Source organism: Numida meleagris, chromosome 2, assembly GCF_002078875.1.
Source record: "Numida meleagris isolate 19003 breed g44 Domestic line chromosome 2, NumMel1.0, whole genome shotgun sequence".
In the NCBI taxonomy this organism is placed as follows: Eukaryota; Metazoa; Chordata; class Aves; order Galliformes; family Numididae; genus Numida; species Numida meleagris.
The window spans coordinates 113,734,073-113,753,873 of record NC_034410.1 but is presented as its reverse complement, the minus strand read 5'-3'; the positions used below and the strand labels follow the sequence as shown (position 1 = coordinate 113,753,873).

Genomic DNA, 19,801 nt, shown 5'->3' with positions numbered 1-19,801 from the left:
CTTCCCTACTCCTTGGGTGTCTACATTGCTGTGCAAGCGAGTAGTCCCACTGAATTTACTCAGTTTACCTGTTCACATAAAAAATAGCAGGTGCCTACAGGCTGCTGACAGGATTTCTGGGGGCAGGGGAGGGGGCAGCATGGTTGGTGATATTTGTGAAAGACATTTCAGGAAAATCTTGGGGATGGCTGCAGCTCTGTTCAGCTGTGGAGAACTTCATGCTGGCAGGGTTACACACTCCAGACAGTTGCACAGTGACAGTGGGTTAGGCTCCAAGGTAGAGGTGTGGTGAACCCCTGTGATAGGGTCACCTCTTATTGCATGTAGTTAATGAAGAGCTGCGTGCTGCTCTGCTCCCAGGAGGATGCAAGGAAGCAGGAGAGGAGCTCATCCCTCTGGGCTGTCTCTGTCAGGCTGCTGGGCCAGAGCAGGACTGTTGTCTTTGATAAGGGGAGAGGCGGTGTGACTTGTAGCCATGGTGCTGTCTGATGGGCAACTGAGGTATTTTATGAAGGCCTGATTCCTCTTTCCTCTTGGCAGCCTCTAGACTGAGAGACTGGAGGTGGCTCTGTCAGCAGAACAAGCCATAATATGTTTTTAAACAAGGCCCCGTAGCCTGTCCCAATGCCTTTTCCAGCATATCCGTGCTGGGGACATGTGCTCTCTAAAGCAAACTGGGTACCAGACTGCTGCAGTTGCTTTCACCTCACATAGACTTTGCTATCTTAGGCTGTAAAGCTGTGAACCTTTCCTGTGCACCTCTCCACACCACACACCCAAAAGCCAATGGACCTGGTTGCTTTTGCAGCCTTTCCCTCCTGCCCAGCCTGCACCTCTGGTTTGGTGACCCCTGGCTGTGGATCCCTGCTAAAGTCTGCTGCTCTGTAGGCTTAGGCAAACCGAAATCCTGTACAGTAAGTGCAGGGGAGCACTCGTATGGGATGAGTATTGTTCCCGACTAATATAATATTGTCTGTAGTACTGGTGAAATCTTTTTGGATGATTTTTTCTTTTAGAAGAAAACAAGGAACTGTGATCATCAATTTCTAATTAAAAAAAAAAGGAGTGGGGTTGAAATTCCATTAAATCCATCAGTTCATAAACAAAGGTCTCCTGTAAGCAAACACTTCACTTGTAGTTGTCTACCTGCATCATTTATTGATTTTCTTTCCTACTAGCATTTTGTACACTTTGGGAAATACTCTGTACCACACAGACAGTAATTTGCTGACTTAATATATGTGTTCTATGGAAGAACCTATTTCTTGTGATTATTCAGTTGCTCATAGTTTGATCTGGTAGGACACTAAAACACCAATCTCTGGACGCGTAGATAATTTTGGTAAATGTGTATTTGCAAACTTACTCAGTTCTGACTCATCCATTCTTTCATATTTTTTCCATCTTTTACTCCTGTCTTGAAACATCAAAACTGATGGAGAAAGATGTTTAGCATATGTCACTGAAACAAGGATATCATAAGATGTGTTTTTATCATATCTCTGAAAAGAGGATATAAGAGGGGGAAGGAGGACAAAAGTGGTACACAATGAGCAAAGCCCTGGCACTTCATGGCACTCAATAACAAAAAGAGAACGGGAACCTTGCAGACGCACACAAACATCTTGGTTGGCTTCTCTTGTGTGTCTGAGCTGATTCAGACAGGACGCATACAGTAGGTCAGCAATAGTTTCAGCACTGCTGAGTCAAGATGTGATTCTAGTGGAATATTTGGGATTCTAGCGTATCGCAACAAAGAAGGGCTAATACGTTGCATCATACCCACCATTTTTACCTTAATTAGCCTTTCTCCTACCATTCTGAGGCAATGGCATCAAGTAATGAAAAGGATATCTTTTTCCTGGGGGAGCTGTGCTGTGTCTGTTCCTTCATCAATCCTAGAGCACCTTGTCCTGGCTAAAGGAACTTCTGTCTTTCTGAGTGATTTTGAGACTTGTCAGTCTGCCTCAAAGGCACTGTTTGTTGCCCCCAGATACTCTGACTTCTTCTTGTGCTTCATCCACATCTTCCTCAGCAAGCTGGGTGTCCCGTACAGGCTGCCTCCCGTCAGTGGCAGAGAAGCTTCTGCTCCTGGTGTCAGGGTCAGGTCATACTCTGCCATCTTCCTCAAGCGCTGTCTACGGCTGGCAAATAAAGCACAGGAGAGCTGGCATAAAGCATTTATCTCCATGGCCAGTGCCCATCTTTACAATGACCAGCCACTGAAACCCAGCGGCTGCTCACTGTCCCTGTGACACTGTGATGATGAGTTCAAATGTCACCCAGATTCATTTCAGAGTTAACCATCTACTGATGAGAGGCATTTACACTATGGTCAAACTGTTCCTTAATTACGTTTTAGAGAGAAAATGACAAGGGACTCACTCTTCTGCGAGCGGGTGGTCATCCATGGTTGAGCCCGTGAAAGCTGGCTTCGCTGTGATGGGGAGGGCTAGCGATGACGGAGGCTGTAGGAGGGAAAAGCAACAACACTGATGAGTGGAAACCCGAGGTTAGCTTGAGGAAAGAGGCTGTTTTTTTACAAAAATGAATAAATACTGTACATCTCTTAGCAAGAGAACGAAGGTTAGGTCCTGACTGCTGTACCCTTGTCCACACAAACACTGTTTGCTCGTGTGAATGGTCACCCTAGCTTCAGCACAGTGCTTGTATGAGCATGAATTTCTCTTAACAGAATAAAGTGAGAGTTTTGCAGGGCTTTTTATTCTTTATTACTTAAGCCTGGATTCCTGAGGAACTAAGGCTTTGGTACAGGTCGGTAGGGCTGGGCAGGAAGTGGCTTTCCCAGCCATCACCATTTCTTGAGCCTTAATGAATGTTTCCCCTGAACTAGATACTTTTGAGTGTGCTCTGTAAGTATTCCAGGACCTCAAGATATTTGAAATTACTGTTGCAAACACCTTTTGAAATTTAACTGGGCTAACTGTTGTTAGCACAATTAGTTTCATTGCACAGAATGCTGTTAATTTGGACCATCCTACAACAATTGGATGGCCATTTTCCTTGAGCATAGCCCAGCTACAGGCTAAGTCATACATTGTAACCATCCAAAAGGACATTTTAAGGTATAAACTTTTTGTAGTTGGTCAGAAACTTTTCAAAAGGCTATTTTCTGCTTGAAAATCCAGGGTTTTTTTAAATAAAATTTAGGGCTTTTGAAAATTGTTTTTGTAAGAAGAAGAGGAGGGGAGGAAAATATTTTACTAAAGCTGAGTCATTCTAAACCAAAACATTTAGTCACTACTAAAAAACAAATTTTCAGATTTTGTGCGAAGATTTTCCCATTCACATTTTCGATTGGTCTGTTCATCTTTTCGGCATTACATTCTGCAGAATATAAATTATTGGACACTTGCTCCATCTTAGAAATACATCTTTTGTGAGATTCCCTGAGAAGCAAGAGGCTAATCCCTTCCAGGTCTTGCAGGTGGCTTGGCATTCAGCAAGGCAGCCTGCCTGCTCCCATCCCATGGGGCTGCCATCCTGCTCCCAGCTGTGCAGCCCCTGGCATCAGTCACCTCTGTAGGTGAAGCTGTAAAGAAGACCCGGAAACCTGCAAGTGCTGACACAGACCAACACACTGTTACTGTGGGATGTGTTAACAGGTGTTAGGCTTTAATATGCATCAGACAGTGGTATTTCATCTTGCTATATTTACTTACCAAAGGTTTCCCATTTGACTGGTGATTACAGGGTTTGGATGTCTCTCGTTCAGTTATTCCCACTGTCAATCATAAGAAACAGAGTATTATCAGTAGAAATATCCCACTGGCATAGCTGGTATTAAAAGCATCCTTCCATGTATTTATGTCAAGTATGAAAACAGCCAAGATTCAGGTTGTCGTCTGACCAGATTTGATTATAGCCAAAGGTGCAAAAATTTTCTTTTTTCTGATCATGTACTGTGATGTCAAAATGAGTTATACTGAAACTGCTTAGTAATTACAGAAAATCATTGAACTGCCCCTAGACTTTTCAAATGAGACAGGAACTGTCCTTAGACCAATTGGAAGCTCTTCCCTGCTGCTCACATTTTATATGTGTGTGTATGTGTACACATACGTATACACTTCTATGTATATATATGTATATATATATAAAGCGTGCACATACTTGAGATGAGCAGGCCCACTTGCTGCTCCTTAGCAGACGATTATCAGCTAATGCAGTTTTTGTGCACTGTGGAGCTCCCCGCCGGGTTTGTCCTGTGTTGGAGCAGGGAGTCAATTCCCCTTTCTGGAGAGTCATAGACAGTGGGGTGTGTTACATCCAACACATCATGAGGAGGGATTTTAACTTCTCTGTCTGCCTGTGGCTGGGTGGGACGTCTCTGCTGTCCTCAAGTCTGGAGGTTAGCTCGCTGTTAGAGTGAGCGCTCAGCCAAGAACTTATCCATGTGGAAATGCTCACTGCTATTCCGGCTAGTTGTGCCAAGGAAATAAATGAAGGAGGGATTCCAGATTTATTCTCATGGAGCCAAATCCTCCCACGTGGCTGCAGGAATGTGGATCGCTTTTTTTCCCTCTTTCTTTCTGTTCCTGGCCATTTTGAGCTGTCTGCTCTTTTTTAAAAATAGTATTCAAGGAAGAGAAGAGCAGGGATTTACAGAAACACCAGGATTCACCAAGACAGAGAATACAATAAGATTCACATCTGCTGTTACCGATGAAATGTAAACAATGACTGGATGCATCAGAAATAATAGAGATGCTGCTTATAGCACTGTCCCCAGCATGACTTAACAGTCAGAATTGTCTTGTCCTTCTGAGGGCAACAGCTGACTGCGATAAACATCTTAGCTAACCTTTCTCCTCCCACTCTTCCCCACCAGTAATTTCATTAGGTATCTAACTGTATCCCTCACATCAAATTTTAATTTAATTGCTTCCTCCCATCTAGTGTATTAGGTACTAACAGTATTCAGAAAGTGGCTCCAGGCACCGGTGCTCTGGCTTTTTGTTTGTTTTACTCTTATACTATCTGATTCTTCCCTTCAGCATTTCTTTCGTATTAGATCCAGAAAAATGTTCTGGCCAAGTTTTGCAAAATATTTAAGCAAAAGTAAGGCCTTGTGGCTTCTATTTGGTCAGTGCTCATCAGGACAGTGGTGGCGGGGTGCATTGTGAATGCTACTTCCAGAAGTTGCTATGGATTGCCATGTGCCAGACAAGGGGTTTCCATATCTTTTACGCTGACTTTGCTCTGTATTTCCAAGACGAGTGTCTGTACAAAACTGAGTATTTTTTCCCCGTAGAACAAATGCATAGGCACACATACATAGATATTTTCATTCTCATACAAATATTTGCAAAGACTTCTGCTTTCCTCCCCTAAAAATGCTGAATTTTTAAAGCCAAACAATCAAAAGTTATGAATTGCAAGAACTGGACCACAGTTATTTTATCCACCAGAGATTTAGTCTTTGAGATTCGGTCTCCTATTTGTGACCAGAAACCATCTTTCCACAGACATTCTGCCTCATTCAGTCTGCCATACAGTGTTCACTCAGAAAGTAGCTATTCATCCTCAGCCTTTTTTATTGTTCGGTACACAGTGTTATACCTAGTTTCTCCACTAGCAAATCTCTGAGGGCAGGACTAGTAACTTTTTCATGGGTTTTTCTGTACTGTGGGGCCACTGTGGCCATCATCTGCACAAATACAAAAAAAAAAAAAACCAACCACAGAAAACAGTTTCATAGCCTCCTGGAGGATAGAGGCTTGTACTGGGGAAATAGAGAGCACTGAGTTTAAGATTCAAAATTCCTAGGATGAAGTTTTCAGAAGGCTTCTGCAGGATGCAGCACTTTTTCCATATTTTGTTTTATGGCAGCTAGAAATGAGTGCTCCTGGATGCCACAGTCTGAACTGTGAAATGGGCACCCAGAAAACAGGATGCATCAGCTGTATCAGCTATATGTGCATCACTGAGGACAGTGATGGACAGAGCTTAAGGAGCTATTACAGGAACCTGGAGATTCCCTGCCGAGTTCCCTGAGAACCTTCTGGGCTGGGATCCTAAAAACAACTACATTATGCTACACAAGCTTAGAGAGCCCTGGAGGAGCTCTGGTGTCTTGAGCAGATGCTCCTGCTGAAATTGTCCTATCCCATGCTCCTTACTTCCTTCCTCCACTCCTCCAACAAACCCCTTTGCCTCTTTTTTGTTCTCAGAACTTCTCTTTTGCTGAACACAGTCTAATTTAACTTCAGTTTCTCCCCATTTCCCATTTGGTATCCCAGTTTCTTTGCCCAGTCGCTTAACTTTCTCCTGTTATGAGGACTGTTTCCTCAATTTTTCACTTTTATTTTTTGATCCCTACATCCTTTCTCCCATCAGTGCCTATCTATCACCTTTTCCCCATTGCTTCCCCTCACAACAGACAAATTCTCTCTCCCCCAGTGCCTCTCTGCCACCTGCTGTTCCCCAGGCACTCCTTCTCTATCCCCCCTCAGCCCACGGTCTTTGTTCAGCCACATCTGGGCTCTGTTCCTGGTTTCAGATCTTTCCCCATGGTCCCAAGCTGAGTTTGTCCCTTCCCAGTCACGCAGGCCTTGCTCTTGTCTACTCTGTGTTCAAATCACGTGCCTTACAAGCAGGGTGGCTGCTTATTAGTGGTGTGAAGACCATGCTCATTCATGGTAGAATCTGTTCTACATATTTAGCAACCTTTAATAGATAAACTTCCTATGTCTCTACCAAACATGTGCCGTACAGGATTTTTCAAAGGCTTACAGCTTGATTGCATCTGGATGGTTTTTCATGGGAGAACAGAAGGCATGGTTTTGATTAAAAGGCCATCCCATGCCAAACCCCATGTCCTTACTTGAGTTTCCTCCTTCCAGGCATAACACATCAGCTTTGAACACACTGAACCAGCAGTCTGCTTATGTTTATTCATTTCCTTGTTTTTGCATTGGCAAATTCTATTTTTTTCTTTCACAGGTTCTCACAAGTATGATGAACAAGTTTTGGTTGAAAAAAACAAAATCATGTCTGCGGTTGACGTCCAGAATCTAAAAATTCATCTCAAATAATTATGTTTTGGCAAATTTTAAGTATCTGAACAGGGATCTTAAATAATAAGATGAGTCAGGCAAGCCCAGTTATAAGCAATCTGTCATCTCTACAATGCTGTCAGCTCTTGGAAAGGGAGAGTTTATGCCTTTGAATAAAGCAAGCACTGCTTTATTAGCTTGCCTTTGCAGGGAGCAGAGCTCTGCAGTGCCATGGTCTTAAACTCATAAATTCCACTGAGCGTTTTAAGCATGGAAATATTTTTTCTGTACATAACAAATCTGCTCTGATGCGGACCAGAAGACTGCAATATCTAAAATTGTTCTGAAGCAATGGAGACAGCAAAGCCATCACTGAGGACTTACCATGCTTGGGGCTGCAGGGTCCCTGCTGTCTGCCCCGCAGGTGGCCCAAGCTCCGCACCTCTTCTTCTCTGTAGAGCACCTGGAAGAGGTCGCCGTGGTGGGGCTGCAGCTTGTCTGGCCGATGGGGCTGACTGTCAGACACTGCTACCACCTGCGGTGAAGATGCAAAACCACCATGTTACAGCCGGCCAGGGAGCTGGCCACCAAGCTGTCAATTGTTAAAGTCACCTGGAGCAACCCTGGGTGAGAGCCATGCAATGCTTGCTCTTCTGACTGCTTTCCAGTCACTTGAGGGGGGTAGGTTGACTGGGATTCATTGGGTGCACATACGTGAACATTAGGCTCTATGTAACTTGAACAGCATTCCTGAAAATGAGTCTAAACAAAATCAGATACTCTTCCACATTGTTGAGTGCGGTGCCATGGGTAATGAATGGGGGAGGCCAGAGCTAATGTGATCTTAAGGAAAACAGGGTAGTCACCAAGCAGATGGACCCACTGGTGACTGTTATCCAAGATGGACCAGAAACAACTGTCTCAACAAGATTAAAGTCCTGGCAGCAGGGAAAGAGAATTTCAAGCTTTGTTTCTTACATTCTTCCCTGAAGACCTGTTGCTGTCATTCAGAGAAGTTAAACAGGCAAAGATCCAAAGCAGTGAGGAAGCAAGATGCATGGCAGACCTTCAGACTGTTTGCTATTAGACGTGCACGTGATGACTAATAGTTGCCCTATACTGGTTTAATGTATTAATACAGTTATTTTGTTTTATGACGGCTTAGACCAGCAAATCTACCAGCCTGTTACTGACACAGAGAAGGCCTTATTCCAACTATTGGTCTGCCTTCTAATATTCACTTGAGAGAAAAACAAAACTGCATTCCGTTATGTCACCTTGTGTTCATAAAATTTTTCATTTTCTTTAAATAGTTTGAATTCAGTTTGCTGTTAATGTGCCATATTCTGTGCATGAATTTTCAGGCAGATTTAAAAACTCATGCAAATAGATGTTTCCCAAAGTAGGAAAAAAAGACCAAGCCCGATGATGTTTTACTTTTTTGATTCCATTGTGCATTCAGGAGCCTGGAAACCACTTATCTAGATCCCTCCAACCGGCAGGACAAGGAGCAGGAAGGGACCAACAGCAGGCAAAAATACTGCTGAAAAGGTGTGGTGAGGTAACGATAGCCTAATCTGAGCCCTAAGAGGGGTTTTCTTCCAGTTCAGTGGATCTTGGCACACAGCCTAACGCAGCGTTTTCTTCTTAAGCTACTTAAGGATATGCCCAATGTTAAGTTAAAGCCAAAGGCACCACTGGTGTCCTTGAAGATCAACATGTGCTAGAAGTGGGCCCAGCTCTCTTGACCGTGAGTCTGGCAATGCCAGATAGGGCCAGGCCTTAGCACCCCCACCAGTCTCTCAGGAAGGAGGGGGATGGTGGTGGCGGGAGGCCAGCAGGGAGGCTGCACCTGCAGGAGCTCCAGGAGCTCCCCACACAGCTCCTGTGCTCGGACCTGGCTCAGCAGCCCACTGCATTGCCAAACCTTGTGAGCCACTTAGCAGGGGCATTCCTTTGCCACCACAGTGACAGCAGCGGAGGCACAAGTTCTCATTACATGTACGATGCAGTCCTGGCTGATGGGGGTTTTTCATGACAGCCCTGCTGCCATAGTGGCTGCTTCATGGAACCAAGCTCTTCTGGCTTTCAAGGAGTGCTGCAAAACTCAGCTTTCCCATCAACTCTGGAAACATGTGCAGTACTCTTGCTCACACTCAGTCTTCTTTGGTGTGTGGCAGAAAACGTCTGCAGCCCTCTCCAAGCAAAACAGGAGCTCCACACTTTTGCATGGTCATGGAAAGAGCATTTTTGGCAAGTAGGATGCTGGTGGCAGTATTCTCTAATCCTGAAAGTGCTTCTTTGATCAGCATAAACGACCACTGACTTGAAACTTAGTAATCTGCCTGTGCATTGCAAAGGATGACATTTAGTATGAACTCTGTTACTAACAGGAATTATTTAGGCACATTATCTGTGTTCTTAAGGGCTCTTGTTACATACCATCCGCCTTCCAGCAAGTTTCAATGCCATCTGCCATTACAACCACGGACAGCAGCCCCATCTCCACAGCACATCTTCAGTTAACATGATTGTTTGCAGCGTTTGGCTGTAGTACGCTTGGGAGTTACTTATCTCCTAAGTCAAGACTTCACTGTGACTTTGACCACCTCACACATTACTGTAATACATAAAGACTTATCTAGGTCAGGAATCTAAACCTGCTGCAGCACAGTTTTGATCTAAAGTGGAGCTGACATTTCTCTAGGGTACCTGGGGTAAGGCAGAAGGATCAGCGGGAAGTCACTTTTCTTTCCTAAATGTATCAGGAAATGCAAATCTTATGTGAATGGCAGAGTCATCCAAACTCTGCAGAATTAGTGAACTGCTCTTAAAATCATTATCAGTTTAAATCTGTAAGTCACTCAACTTGTTCATTCTGTTTGCAGGATGCTTATTCTGAATTCAGAGGTCAATAAAATATCTTTTTCTTTTCCATTACAGGACAGTGCAGAGCCTGCTCCAGCAACCCCATCGGCACTCCTGGAATCAAAGCCCCAGAAAGGTGACAAAAAAACATCTGGATTTGGTTGGCAAATTGTGAAGCTTAGAGGCTGGACAATGAGGTTATTTTGTTATTAATAGAGAAATAAATTCTTTTCCAAGAGAGTGGTGAGGTGCTGGAACAGGCTGCCCAGAGAGGTTGTGGATGCCCTCTCCCTGGAGGTGTTCAAGGCCAGGGTGGATGGGGCCCTGGACAGCCTGGTCCAGTATTAGATGTGGAAGTTGGTGGCCCTGCCTGTGACAGGGGGGTTGGAGCTTGATGATCCTTGAGGTCCCTTCCAACCCAAGCCACTCTATGATTCTATGATTCTGTGAAATGTCAGATTTTTGGTGTTCAGCTCTTTTTGATGGGCTAATGCTAATCTCATTTTTAATGTGGTAGAACTAGGACACATAGAGGTATTTGCCAGCTTTCTGCAACGCATTCATGTACTGATGTCAAGAGTGGTGTTAGAGTTCCAAACATAGATTTGGAGGATAAGAGTGCAAGGAAATAAAAAGGAAGGATCCACTGACATTGGGAATAACTTTTAATGGGACAATAGGGACTGCAAATAGCAATAATGGTGAAATAGTTTTTAAAAATAAGGTGTTTCCCCCTTTACAAGCATGATTGTGCTCTTGGGAAAGATTTTCAAATGTCATGGAAGTTACCCCCCAGGGTCAGTCATTTGAATGTTAAATCACTTAATGCTACACTGCTTGAGTATTTCTGTTGTGAAAAAAAAGTCTGGCAGATATCCACATTGCTAGCTATTTTTGCCTTTCTCCAGGATTAATGTTATGTTCACTGCAGTCGCCAAAGCAGAAGCTCTTATGTTAACTGAGGCATTTCTACAACACTGACCGCAGGTGCAAAAGTAAAAGTGAAAAATAAATAATCATTCTGCTACTTGAGCGTGGGTCTAGAAATTGGCAATCCCAATTTCCTCACAGGCATGTATATTCCAGTACGTACAATTTATCTGAATGATTGCAGATTAGCTGTAAGCAGCTGTAAACACTAAAAAAGTGGAATGCACTCAGCAAGGAGTTGGCTGTGCAAATTACATTCGTTAGCAAGCCTTGCCTAGCTGGATCTGCAAGCCAATCCTTAGGCTTGGTGCTTCTGCTGCTAATAGGATGCTGTGTGCATCATGACTAGGGGCCAATCAAAGGATATCTTTAATTGAGGTCAGGAAAGCCCCAAAGGTAAAAAAAATTACATCAAAACGCAGCAACAAAACAGGGACTTTCCTCTCTTATTTTCTTAGACCTTCCTGAGTACAGTGCTGCTACACTGATCCAACCCAATAAATATTAGAGGCTCCCACATAACAGAGAGAACTTTCTAACTGTGGTTGTCCTAGATTTTGATGAGAGCTAGCTGAAAAATTTCCATCTGAATGGGATCATGAGAAAGTTCTGATTAAAAGAAATCTGGGCATTTGGTTGAAAAAGTACTCTTTTTCTTAAAAAAAGAAAAAGGAGTAATTATCTAAACATTCTGTTTTATTTGGTCAGAATTGTTCTTTTTTTTTGTATTCTTATGCTATTTTTACATTATGTGACAAAATGTATTGAGGACATAACAAATAAAAAAGGAGTATCTTAAAATGGCTTATTTTGAGCAACACTAGGACACTGAATTTTGTCCTCTTTTGGGATAAAGAGTCATTTTGAAACCTCAGCTCGAGTGATGAAAATAAGATTTTCACAAACCGAGAAAATACATACATGTATGTTTTTCACTCAAACACCAGAGGTGTGTTACTGACTTTTCTGAGGTCCACTTCAGGCAGAAGTGATTCACAAGACTTCTGTGAATTATCCTGTGATCTGCTTTAATAACCAGGAGATGGGATTGAATGTGGCAAGGTTTTTCCTGGTGCACTAAGTGTGATAAGCAGAGGGACCTATGGTGCCAGAGAGAAATTAGGGAATCTGGGCTGTGAAGAGGAGTGTATCTACAAATGGGGATCAGGCAGGGAAGTCAGAGCATGGGAAGAGGAAAAACCATGGAGCAAAACATTTCAACAAAGGGCTGGAGAACTACCTGTGTTTGTAAGGAGAACACTTTGACAGAAGGGTCTCAAAGGTTGTAAGAAGTGCTTTAGCACATGCAAGAGAAAGTGTGGCCACCATGCCTGTAAGACAGAACTGTGATAAAAGGATCATGGAATGGGTTGTGGGAAGGCTAAAAGCATTTAAGGAGGAAAAAATGGCTCTGAAGACAAGAAAACTTGAACCAAACTAATGTGTATAACTGCCTAAACTTGGAGAACGTTTTCTCACTGTGTTCAGCTCTTTTAGTATTGCTGCTTATTGTTGCTAATAATCATGCCCAGAAGATGTAATCAGGGGCATAAATATTTACAAACCTATCAAAAAGAAACATTCAGTGAAGAGAAAGTGGAGAAGGAGGAGAAAAAAGCTGGGATTGCATAGCTGAGGGCTGCAGGAGATATTCAGCTGTTTTCCTTCCTGAGGAAGGAGTGAGCACTGTGCTGCATGGTGGGTTGGAGAGAGAGGAGAGGACCATATGCAGCTGCATGCTGCTGAGCTGCATAGGTGCCAGGTCAACTCTGTGCCACCAGGATCAAGGGGCAAGCATCCTCCTGTGGCTCTCAGAGCCATTTCTCTGAGAGGAGGTTACAGCCCATTGCTTGATGTTTTCCTCCCATGTTCCCTGGGAAATGTGATACTGGCTCCTTGGTTGTGTATGCATTGCTGCAGTGTGCTTGCTGTCCCTCTGGCAGGGTTATTAGTGCTTTGTGGATAAGAATTACATCTGCGAGTCCCTCAGATGACCCATGTTGATAAGCTATGTTCATTTTGACTAGCTCTGCACAAAGACCTTATTTTTTTAAGAGTTTCAAAGCGCTTGTGTGGTAATCTGCAAGTACAGACTGAATCATCTGTAGCTGTACAGGAACTGACCTTTCTGCTTCCCACCCCACTCCCTACACCAGCTGCTGCTGCACTTCTTTGCCTATTTCTCCATAGCATTTTGAAAGATAAGCTTAACCAACTAGAACGAAAACAAAAGAGAGGGAGAGAAATTTTTCTTACACTCTTTGTCAGGATGTGATGTGCACTTTTGGCTCTCCTTCGGGCAGGACTACATGCTGTGAAAAGAACAGAAACATGATCAGGGTTGGGTAGAGGTGGACAAACTCAAGTGGCACTCTAAAGCAGTGCCCATTGAAGATGCTGGTGAGGATCTTGGTTTATGGTGCTGGGAGACCAGTAGCAGACCCTCATCTCAGGCAGGCTTTCCTGCCCTGCCGCAGGAGGGAATGCTCTGGGAGAGAGCCTCCAGAGAGGATCCTGGTGTTTGGCGCTTGCCTGGAGGCCCTGCACCTGAGCATGTTGGCTCTTCTATTAGCTCCCATGAAGTCTGTGCTGGGGGGCATAGAAAAGGTGAGGGCTGGAGACAGCTAGTGTGGGATAAATAACTGTTATTAAAAAAAAAAAGACACAGATTTCAGTATTTTTAAGCTGTTTCTCATTACTTTGAGGTGCTGTAGCTGTGCTACGATGGTGAGATTATGTCAAGTGTGCCTCTGAAATGCTTCCATGAGGATTTACTGAGGGTGTGCTGGGAAGGAAGAAAGGGTTTAAGGAAGATTCCTGAAACAACCCAAAAGAAAGACCTTTTCTTAGTGTTACCTCAGAAACTATTTTCTGGCTACACAATAGACATTTGTGGGCACAGGGCAAGAGCCTTCCCAAAGTTTCTGCGCTTCTCCTATGGGTTTCCAGGAGGAATCTGCCATTTGCTACCTGAGGTTGTGACCTGGCCTCCTGCCTAGGTTTAGTATGGGGGTCTTTGGTGGAAAGCTTCTCTTCCATCCAGTCAGCTTAGACCATGACTAGTATCTGCATTAGCTTTGGAGAGGCCAACCATTGTATCTAGATACAAACTTCCAATAATCTTAAACTACTTCATGAGATCATTCCAGATTTACTGTACTATGCCCAAGGCACAACATTTGCACTACATCCACTCCTTTTTTTCACTTCTCAAAATGACCCATTCAGTTCTTTAACTTTTTGAGGTATTTTCCTTGAAGTTTTTTCTCAACTTTCTTTCTTAAACCCATGAAGATATCAAAATCCCAGGCAAAACAGAAAGACTAGCAGCAAGACACATGAGATACCGGATCATAAGCCAGGCTTTTGACTGGACATTGCACTCACACTGAAGTGATTGATTTTGGATTGTCATTTTTGGACAAAGCAAGGACTGATTAAACATTCCTCCAGTTTGACTTGAAAGTTATTCTCCCAGCTCTCATTTTACCTTACTCTTTGCACTTTAAAATTATTACCATCCCTGTATGCAGAATACAGGAGTTATGACTATGTGATTTAGCAGCTGGTTACAAAAGGTAGTCTGCAAAAAACCTACAAAATTCAGTTGTGTTTAACTCCAATTGAAAATGCTGACCCTGAGGGCGAGGCATGTAAGGGAGGCTTCCCGTTCAGGCTCTGTTTATAACTCAAAGGCATTGACAAGTCAGGAAGGTGACTCTTGCTCTCTAAGTGAGTTTTCCTTTACATTTTTGGGATTCAGGAGCTGCCGTGCTCAGTACTGCCATGCTTTAGTGTCTGTGAAGACTTTTGAAGATGTGGAAACATCTGGAGTAGTCTGAAGGCTTCTCATTACTACAGATGCAGCGAATCTGAATTCCTGCCTTGAGATGAGAAGTTTTGAAGGACCTAGGCCTGCTGCTCCTGCTGCTCCTGCGGCCTGTGGGGGATGGATGAGTGGTGGCAGCGGTGGCCTCCACCATGCTGGGCACTGCTGCCTGTACCACAGCCTCTCTAATGGCACGAAGAACAACTTCAGATACCATAGTGAGGATGCAAGTACTGAGCAATAGGACCCCATCAGACAGAAACAGAGTCTCGGCCAAGCTCTGCCCTCGGTGAAGCAGAACAGTAACACAGGAGGTGCCAAGTCTTGTCGAAGTCTCCTGCTGAGGTACAGTGTTTCCACACTTACTTATCACAAGTGAGTTATCTGCCTGCACAAAGCTAGAGAGCGTGCTAAGCTGTCAGCTTGATCGTGGTCTGCTCTGGGAGGTGATATCCTCAAGGATCCCTGCTGCCTTCTCCTGCACAAGTAGTTTTATATTTTAGAGCATAGCAAGTGTGGGGAGAAAACCAAACAAACAAGATGAAAGTTGTTTTTTGCAGATATGTTCTATCTTGCTTTTGAAGCTGCTGCAATCACTTTACTGCTGGTATTGCACTGTGTGCAGGCTAATATCATTAATTGTTCAGAAGCACTTCAGTTAAACCCAAGTGCAGAAAAGTTCAGTGACACAAAGAATCATCTTTATGATTTTACGTATTTTACTGGCCAATGCATGGAGCTCAGTTTCTGTATATTTTTTACCAAAAGAAAGTACTGTTGTGCTGCTACTGGCACCCTGGCTGGTGCACGATGAACCATACATAAGTGTGCCTAATGCCAATAAATTTTCATATTTTCAGAGTACATGCAATCCACAGACTGACTCACTGCTCGTCATCTGCCAGTGTACGTGGCAAATGGCTTACACGGGCTGAAGAAAGGAAGGCATGAAAGGGAAGTCACAGCACCAGAAACATGCAATTACTTGAATAGCCATTGAAAGAAGAGTGAATCACGGAGGTAGACGTAAGTGACCCACTTGCACAGGAATACAATGGCAACAATGAAATCAGTGGGGTTGCAGGGCTCTCCCTGCAAACATGATTTTTCTGCAGGGAGCAGGAAGGCAAGGCTGAATTCTTGCAGATGCTGTTTCTGGATTTGCCTGCAAGAGGCTGTTTGTGTGTGCAGTCCAGATTTCAGGCAACAAAAACAATTACGGTGATGGTTCACTTTGTCATTTCCACTTATATTCTGAAAATAAGCAGCCCAGAGTGCAGCCTTGCAGCTTGCAAAAAGAGATCCGATCTGCCCCCACAATTTGTTTTCCCTGCTTTTCCCTGCTTTTCCCTGCTTTCTTCTTGTTGCTGAAATATGCAGCTATTGAGTTTAAACTCATTTGCTCAATCAAATGCAGACCGGGCTTTGTCCGGTTCTTACTCTTCATTACAAGCAATTAATGTTAATCATGCATTCATTTTGAGGGCATGGCTTTGGAAATGTTCCACTTACCGAGCCAGCAGACTTAAATTCCACATTCATGCAGTTCACCCAGTTCATCCGAGCTGCTAACTGCTCACAGAACTTCATTTTCTTTTCTATCACACAGAATAGCCACACAGTTGCAAGCTGTCACTTTAGCAATTACCTCATAGGTGTGCGAACGCTGATTCCAAATCTCCCAGTTTTGCCTGTGCAAAGATTTTGCACAGCCACAATGTCGAGGCACCTGCACGGCTCAGCTCCAGCGAGAAGCAGGGAGCGCTGAGCTGGCAGCACAACGCGGCACAGAGAGCAGACAGATGAGCTGCTCCTTTAAAGGTTTCACTAAGGATAACACGCTCCATCCATCCAGCCAAAAGACAACACCGTCCCCGTTATTATAGTTATGATGTACTCACATTTGGATGAAATCACGGTGGTGAAAACTTCTAAATTTTCATCGCTGCAGCTGTAAATCTGGTGCATTTTCCACCTCTCTCTCCTGACTGCCTTTCAGCTTCACGCAACTGCTCTGAACTTCTGGTAAATAGGTTTCACTAATCCAATCTGGCTCTGTGATCATTGTCCAGATCTACAAAGGACAGACTGATGCTGTGATCTCATCTCATTCCATATTCTTCATCGCAACATTTTCTGCTCCCATCTGCCTTTGTATGAATACTATGAATGCAAAGATTTAATTTAGCTGTTACTTAAGTCTCTACCCAGATAGGAACATTTTGTCCTTTTACCGGTTTGGAGAATCTTCTGCAATAAATGGCTAATAATAAAGTCTGCTCTGTGCAGCCGGTATGCAGCAAATAAACTTTACGGCAGTACTGCAAGGAATGTTAAAACAAGTTGGGATACGTTTTGCGTAGGTCAACACATTTGCCATGAAACGTCGCTCTTCCTATGTAATGAGGAACTGATTCTGAGTGTATTAAGGAAAGTGTTTGGTGCTTCACCTAGAAGATCATAAACTTGTACCTAAATCCTGGGCGTGTCAGTGTTAAATTTCAAATGCAGATGTCTAAAGGAGGGCACGTCAGGCAGGCATCCATAGGGCTGTACGTACATCCCCTGTGCTTTAGTGGTTCTGGAGAGAAGGCAGGTGGCCCAGTCATAGACTGGCTCCTGCATGACTTGGAGGATCTGGGCCTCTGTTTCTACATTTATGCACTTCTAGAGGGGCTCCTTTCCAAAGGTTTCAAGTGCATTCCCTCATGCTGCTGTCAGAAATTGTCCCTTTCCACATCTGTGGAAATTAGCCCCCTCAAGCTCTGCTGGCTTACTGCTGCCACGGGCATCTGAGCTCCAACATGTTGGCTTGCAGGCTTCAGCAGCAGATGTAGCAGAAACACTTTTCAAGTGCTAACAATGATATTAAATTATATCAGCCCAATGAATAGCCATCATTATGAGCATGTGTGTGTAATTAGCACAAAAACCAGCGCTGTCTTCTCCCATAGAAGATTGCCACCAAGTCCCAGATGGGACATGCCAGCAAACATGCGCTGTCACTGACATATTCGTGTCATGTTTCTTTGAAAAAATAAATATTGGTCAAATACACATGCTGAGCCTGGAAGCATTTTTTTTTTTTTTTTGGTTCTGTGGAAAGTGTCACTGTTTCAAGAAATAACTGACTGAAGAGAGGCTGCTATCACTTGTTACGTCCCAGGGCAGCCTCCTGCTGTCCAAGGGCAGGAAATCTATTGCAGGGCCAGGGCATTGTTCCAGGAAGCCGTGTGGTGCGTAGAATGGGTAGTGGGACAGCAATATAATCAAGCAAAAGTTCAATTAGTTTTTGATTTATTGTGCCACATGTTCTGCTTGTATGACTGATGTCATTAACATCAGGCTTGGCTGCCGTGTTCATCTGTCTCTGCCCAGCTCTTCGAACGTGCACGTGCTCAACAGATGGGGAGTTTCATGGGCTTGAATGGAATTGCTTATGCCACTATTGTTCTTGTGTCAAGCAATCAAACCAAATCCATTACCCACCAATAAAAAGATCAGCGCACCGTCCATTCAGCGGTGAATAGAGCAGAGGCGGTTATGCAGGGAGGATTTAATGCTTTAAAAAGGATAGAAAAAATAATGAAGAGCAACACTGAATAGTTGGAGGAAAAAAAAAAGGTATAACACATCTAACTAACCCTCCCCTTATCACACCTTTGGCTATTCAGAGTCCTATAAGAAGAAGTACTCTGGATCAGGGCCATTCCTTTTCTGGTTATAGGTATCTAGATCTAGGGATATTTTTAAATCACAGCTAGGGTTTAATGTTAGAACAAATATTTAGAGTTTCATCATGTTGAGGGGTGGCGTGGATGTGGAAATTGAAGTGCGATTTAAGAGTAAAAATCTGGTCACTGCTTTATAGGCTGGGGTTTGAGTAGGTAAGCTTTAAACAACTACCTCTAGAAGGGCATTGTTGCTCTGGGAATAAGTCTGTACAGAGGGCTGACAAAAGGCTTTTGCAGCCCTTCCATATGGAAAACAGGGCTCTGGAGGGCCGACAAACTGCATGTTTCATCTGGGATCATCACCTGGGAATGGATTTTCCCTTGTTTATGAAAGGGATTTGGGCACTTCATTCTGCCCAGGAGGTAGTCGAACACTGTGAATGCCTTGGGTTTTGTAGGATATCTTAATGTGGCATCAAGAGAAGGACTGCACATCCTGAGTGACTTTCTTCTGGTTCTTTGGGGACTATTCTGGACAAATCATCTTGGTTCATACAGCTACAACGGACACAACCTCTTGAAGAATACCGTGACAGTAATTTAGACTTGGAGGGGACACCCATGACCCCAGTGTCCAACCTAAGAAGTGCATGTAGATTCTCATCAGACAGTTTCATACTATCTATCTCCCTTCAACTCCTGGTGGACTTAGAAAGAGCTTGGTCTGTAATGAGAGCAGAAAACCAAATGTAGCTATTGATTCTATGGATCCTTTTTCTTTACTTTGTTGAATTATATAAAATATCTAGAAACTAGCCTAAAATTTAGTTTTCACATTTGAGTCTCTCTCTGACTGAAAACTCCCATGCTGGCATTTGGAATCCAAGTGGCCCAAATTCCTCTCTGTTTACCAAATACATTTCTGTTTACCAAATACCCGAACTCCTAGCATTATCAGTAAGTGATCAAAACATTTGCTGGTGGAAGAACCTGGTGAACAAAGGTGAGTGAGGACAACTGAAGAGGAGGAGGAGGACACCTCAGGACATATCAACAGACATATGGCATTTGGCTAAACGTCCACCTAACCTGATCTGCAGGCCTGAGACAGGGAAGGCATTTGATATTTGGATGCGGGCAGAAGGGAGGGCAATGTCGATAAGTCAAAGAGCCATATGCTGAGGCAAAAACAATTAGTAAAAACAGCATAAGGCAGAAAATCCCATGGTGACCCAGAAGGTGTTGAAATGTCACACTGGGGAAGCAGAAGGGTGCTTCTCCCAAGGACTGGATCTATTCAGACACATCTAGAAGAAAGAAGTGCAGATGCTTCTCCTGTTCGCCAAGTTTGCTGTAGCTGGAAAACTTCAAAATAATAGAACAAAACTAATTTTTAATTATGGTTACAAAAAAATTAATTAAAACTTGGAGTGATTTAAGACAAGAATCGAAACCTCTAGGCCTTACTTGTACAGGCCTCT

At 43.6% G+C, this 19,801-nt stretch overlaps 1 protein-coding gene across 1 annotated transcript; it reads right to left on the bottom strand.

Moving 5' to 3' along the window:
* On the bottom strand, nucleotides 1,335-17,899 carry C2H8orf46 (chromosome 2 C8orf46 homolog). The gene is made up of 6 exons (XM_021387763.1): nucleotides 16,548-17,899; nucleotides 13,074-13,129; nucleotides 7,404-7,554; nucleotides 3,684-3,745; nucleotides 2,386-2,468; nucleotides 1,335-2,144 (listed from the first exon to the last, which is right to left on the bottom strand). The coding sequence occupies exons 1-6, from the start codon at nucleotides 16,612-16,614 to the stop codon at nucleotides 1,958-1,960; spliced, it is 606 nt and encodes a 201-aa protein (XP_021243438.1). The 5' UTR covers nucleotides 16,615-17,899; the 3' UTR covers nucleotides 1,335-1,957.

Excerpts from the sequence above, each read along its gene's own strand:
- C2H8orf46 (XM_021387763.1), bottom strand. The coding sequence starts at position 16,614 with ATGCACCAGATTTACAGCTGCAGCGATGAAAATTTAGAAGTTTTCACC. Across the intron at positions 7,555-13,073 it reads ATCACATCCTGACAAAGAGT|GTGGTAGCAGTGTCTGACAG; the intron begins GTAAGAAAAATT and ends TCTTCACCGCAG. Across the intron at positions 3,746-7,403 it reads ACCCTGCAGCCCCAAGCATG|TGGGAATAACTGAACGAGAG; the intron begins GTAAGTCCTCAG and ends TATGATTGACAG.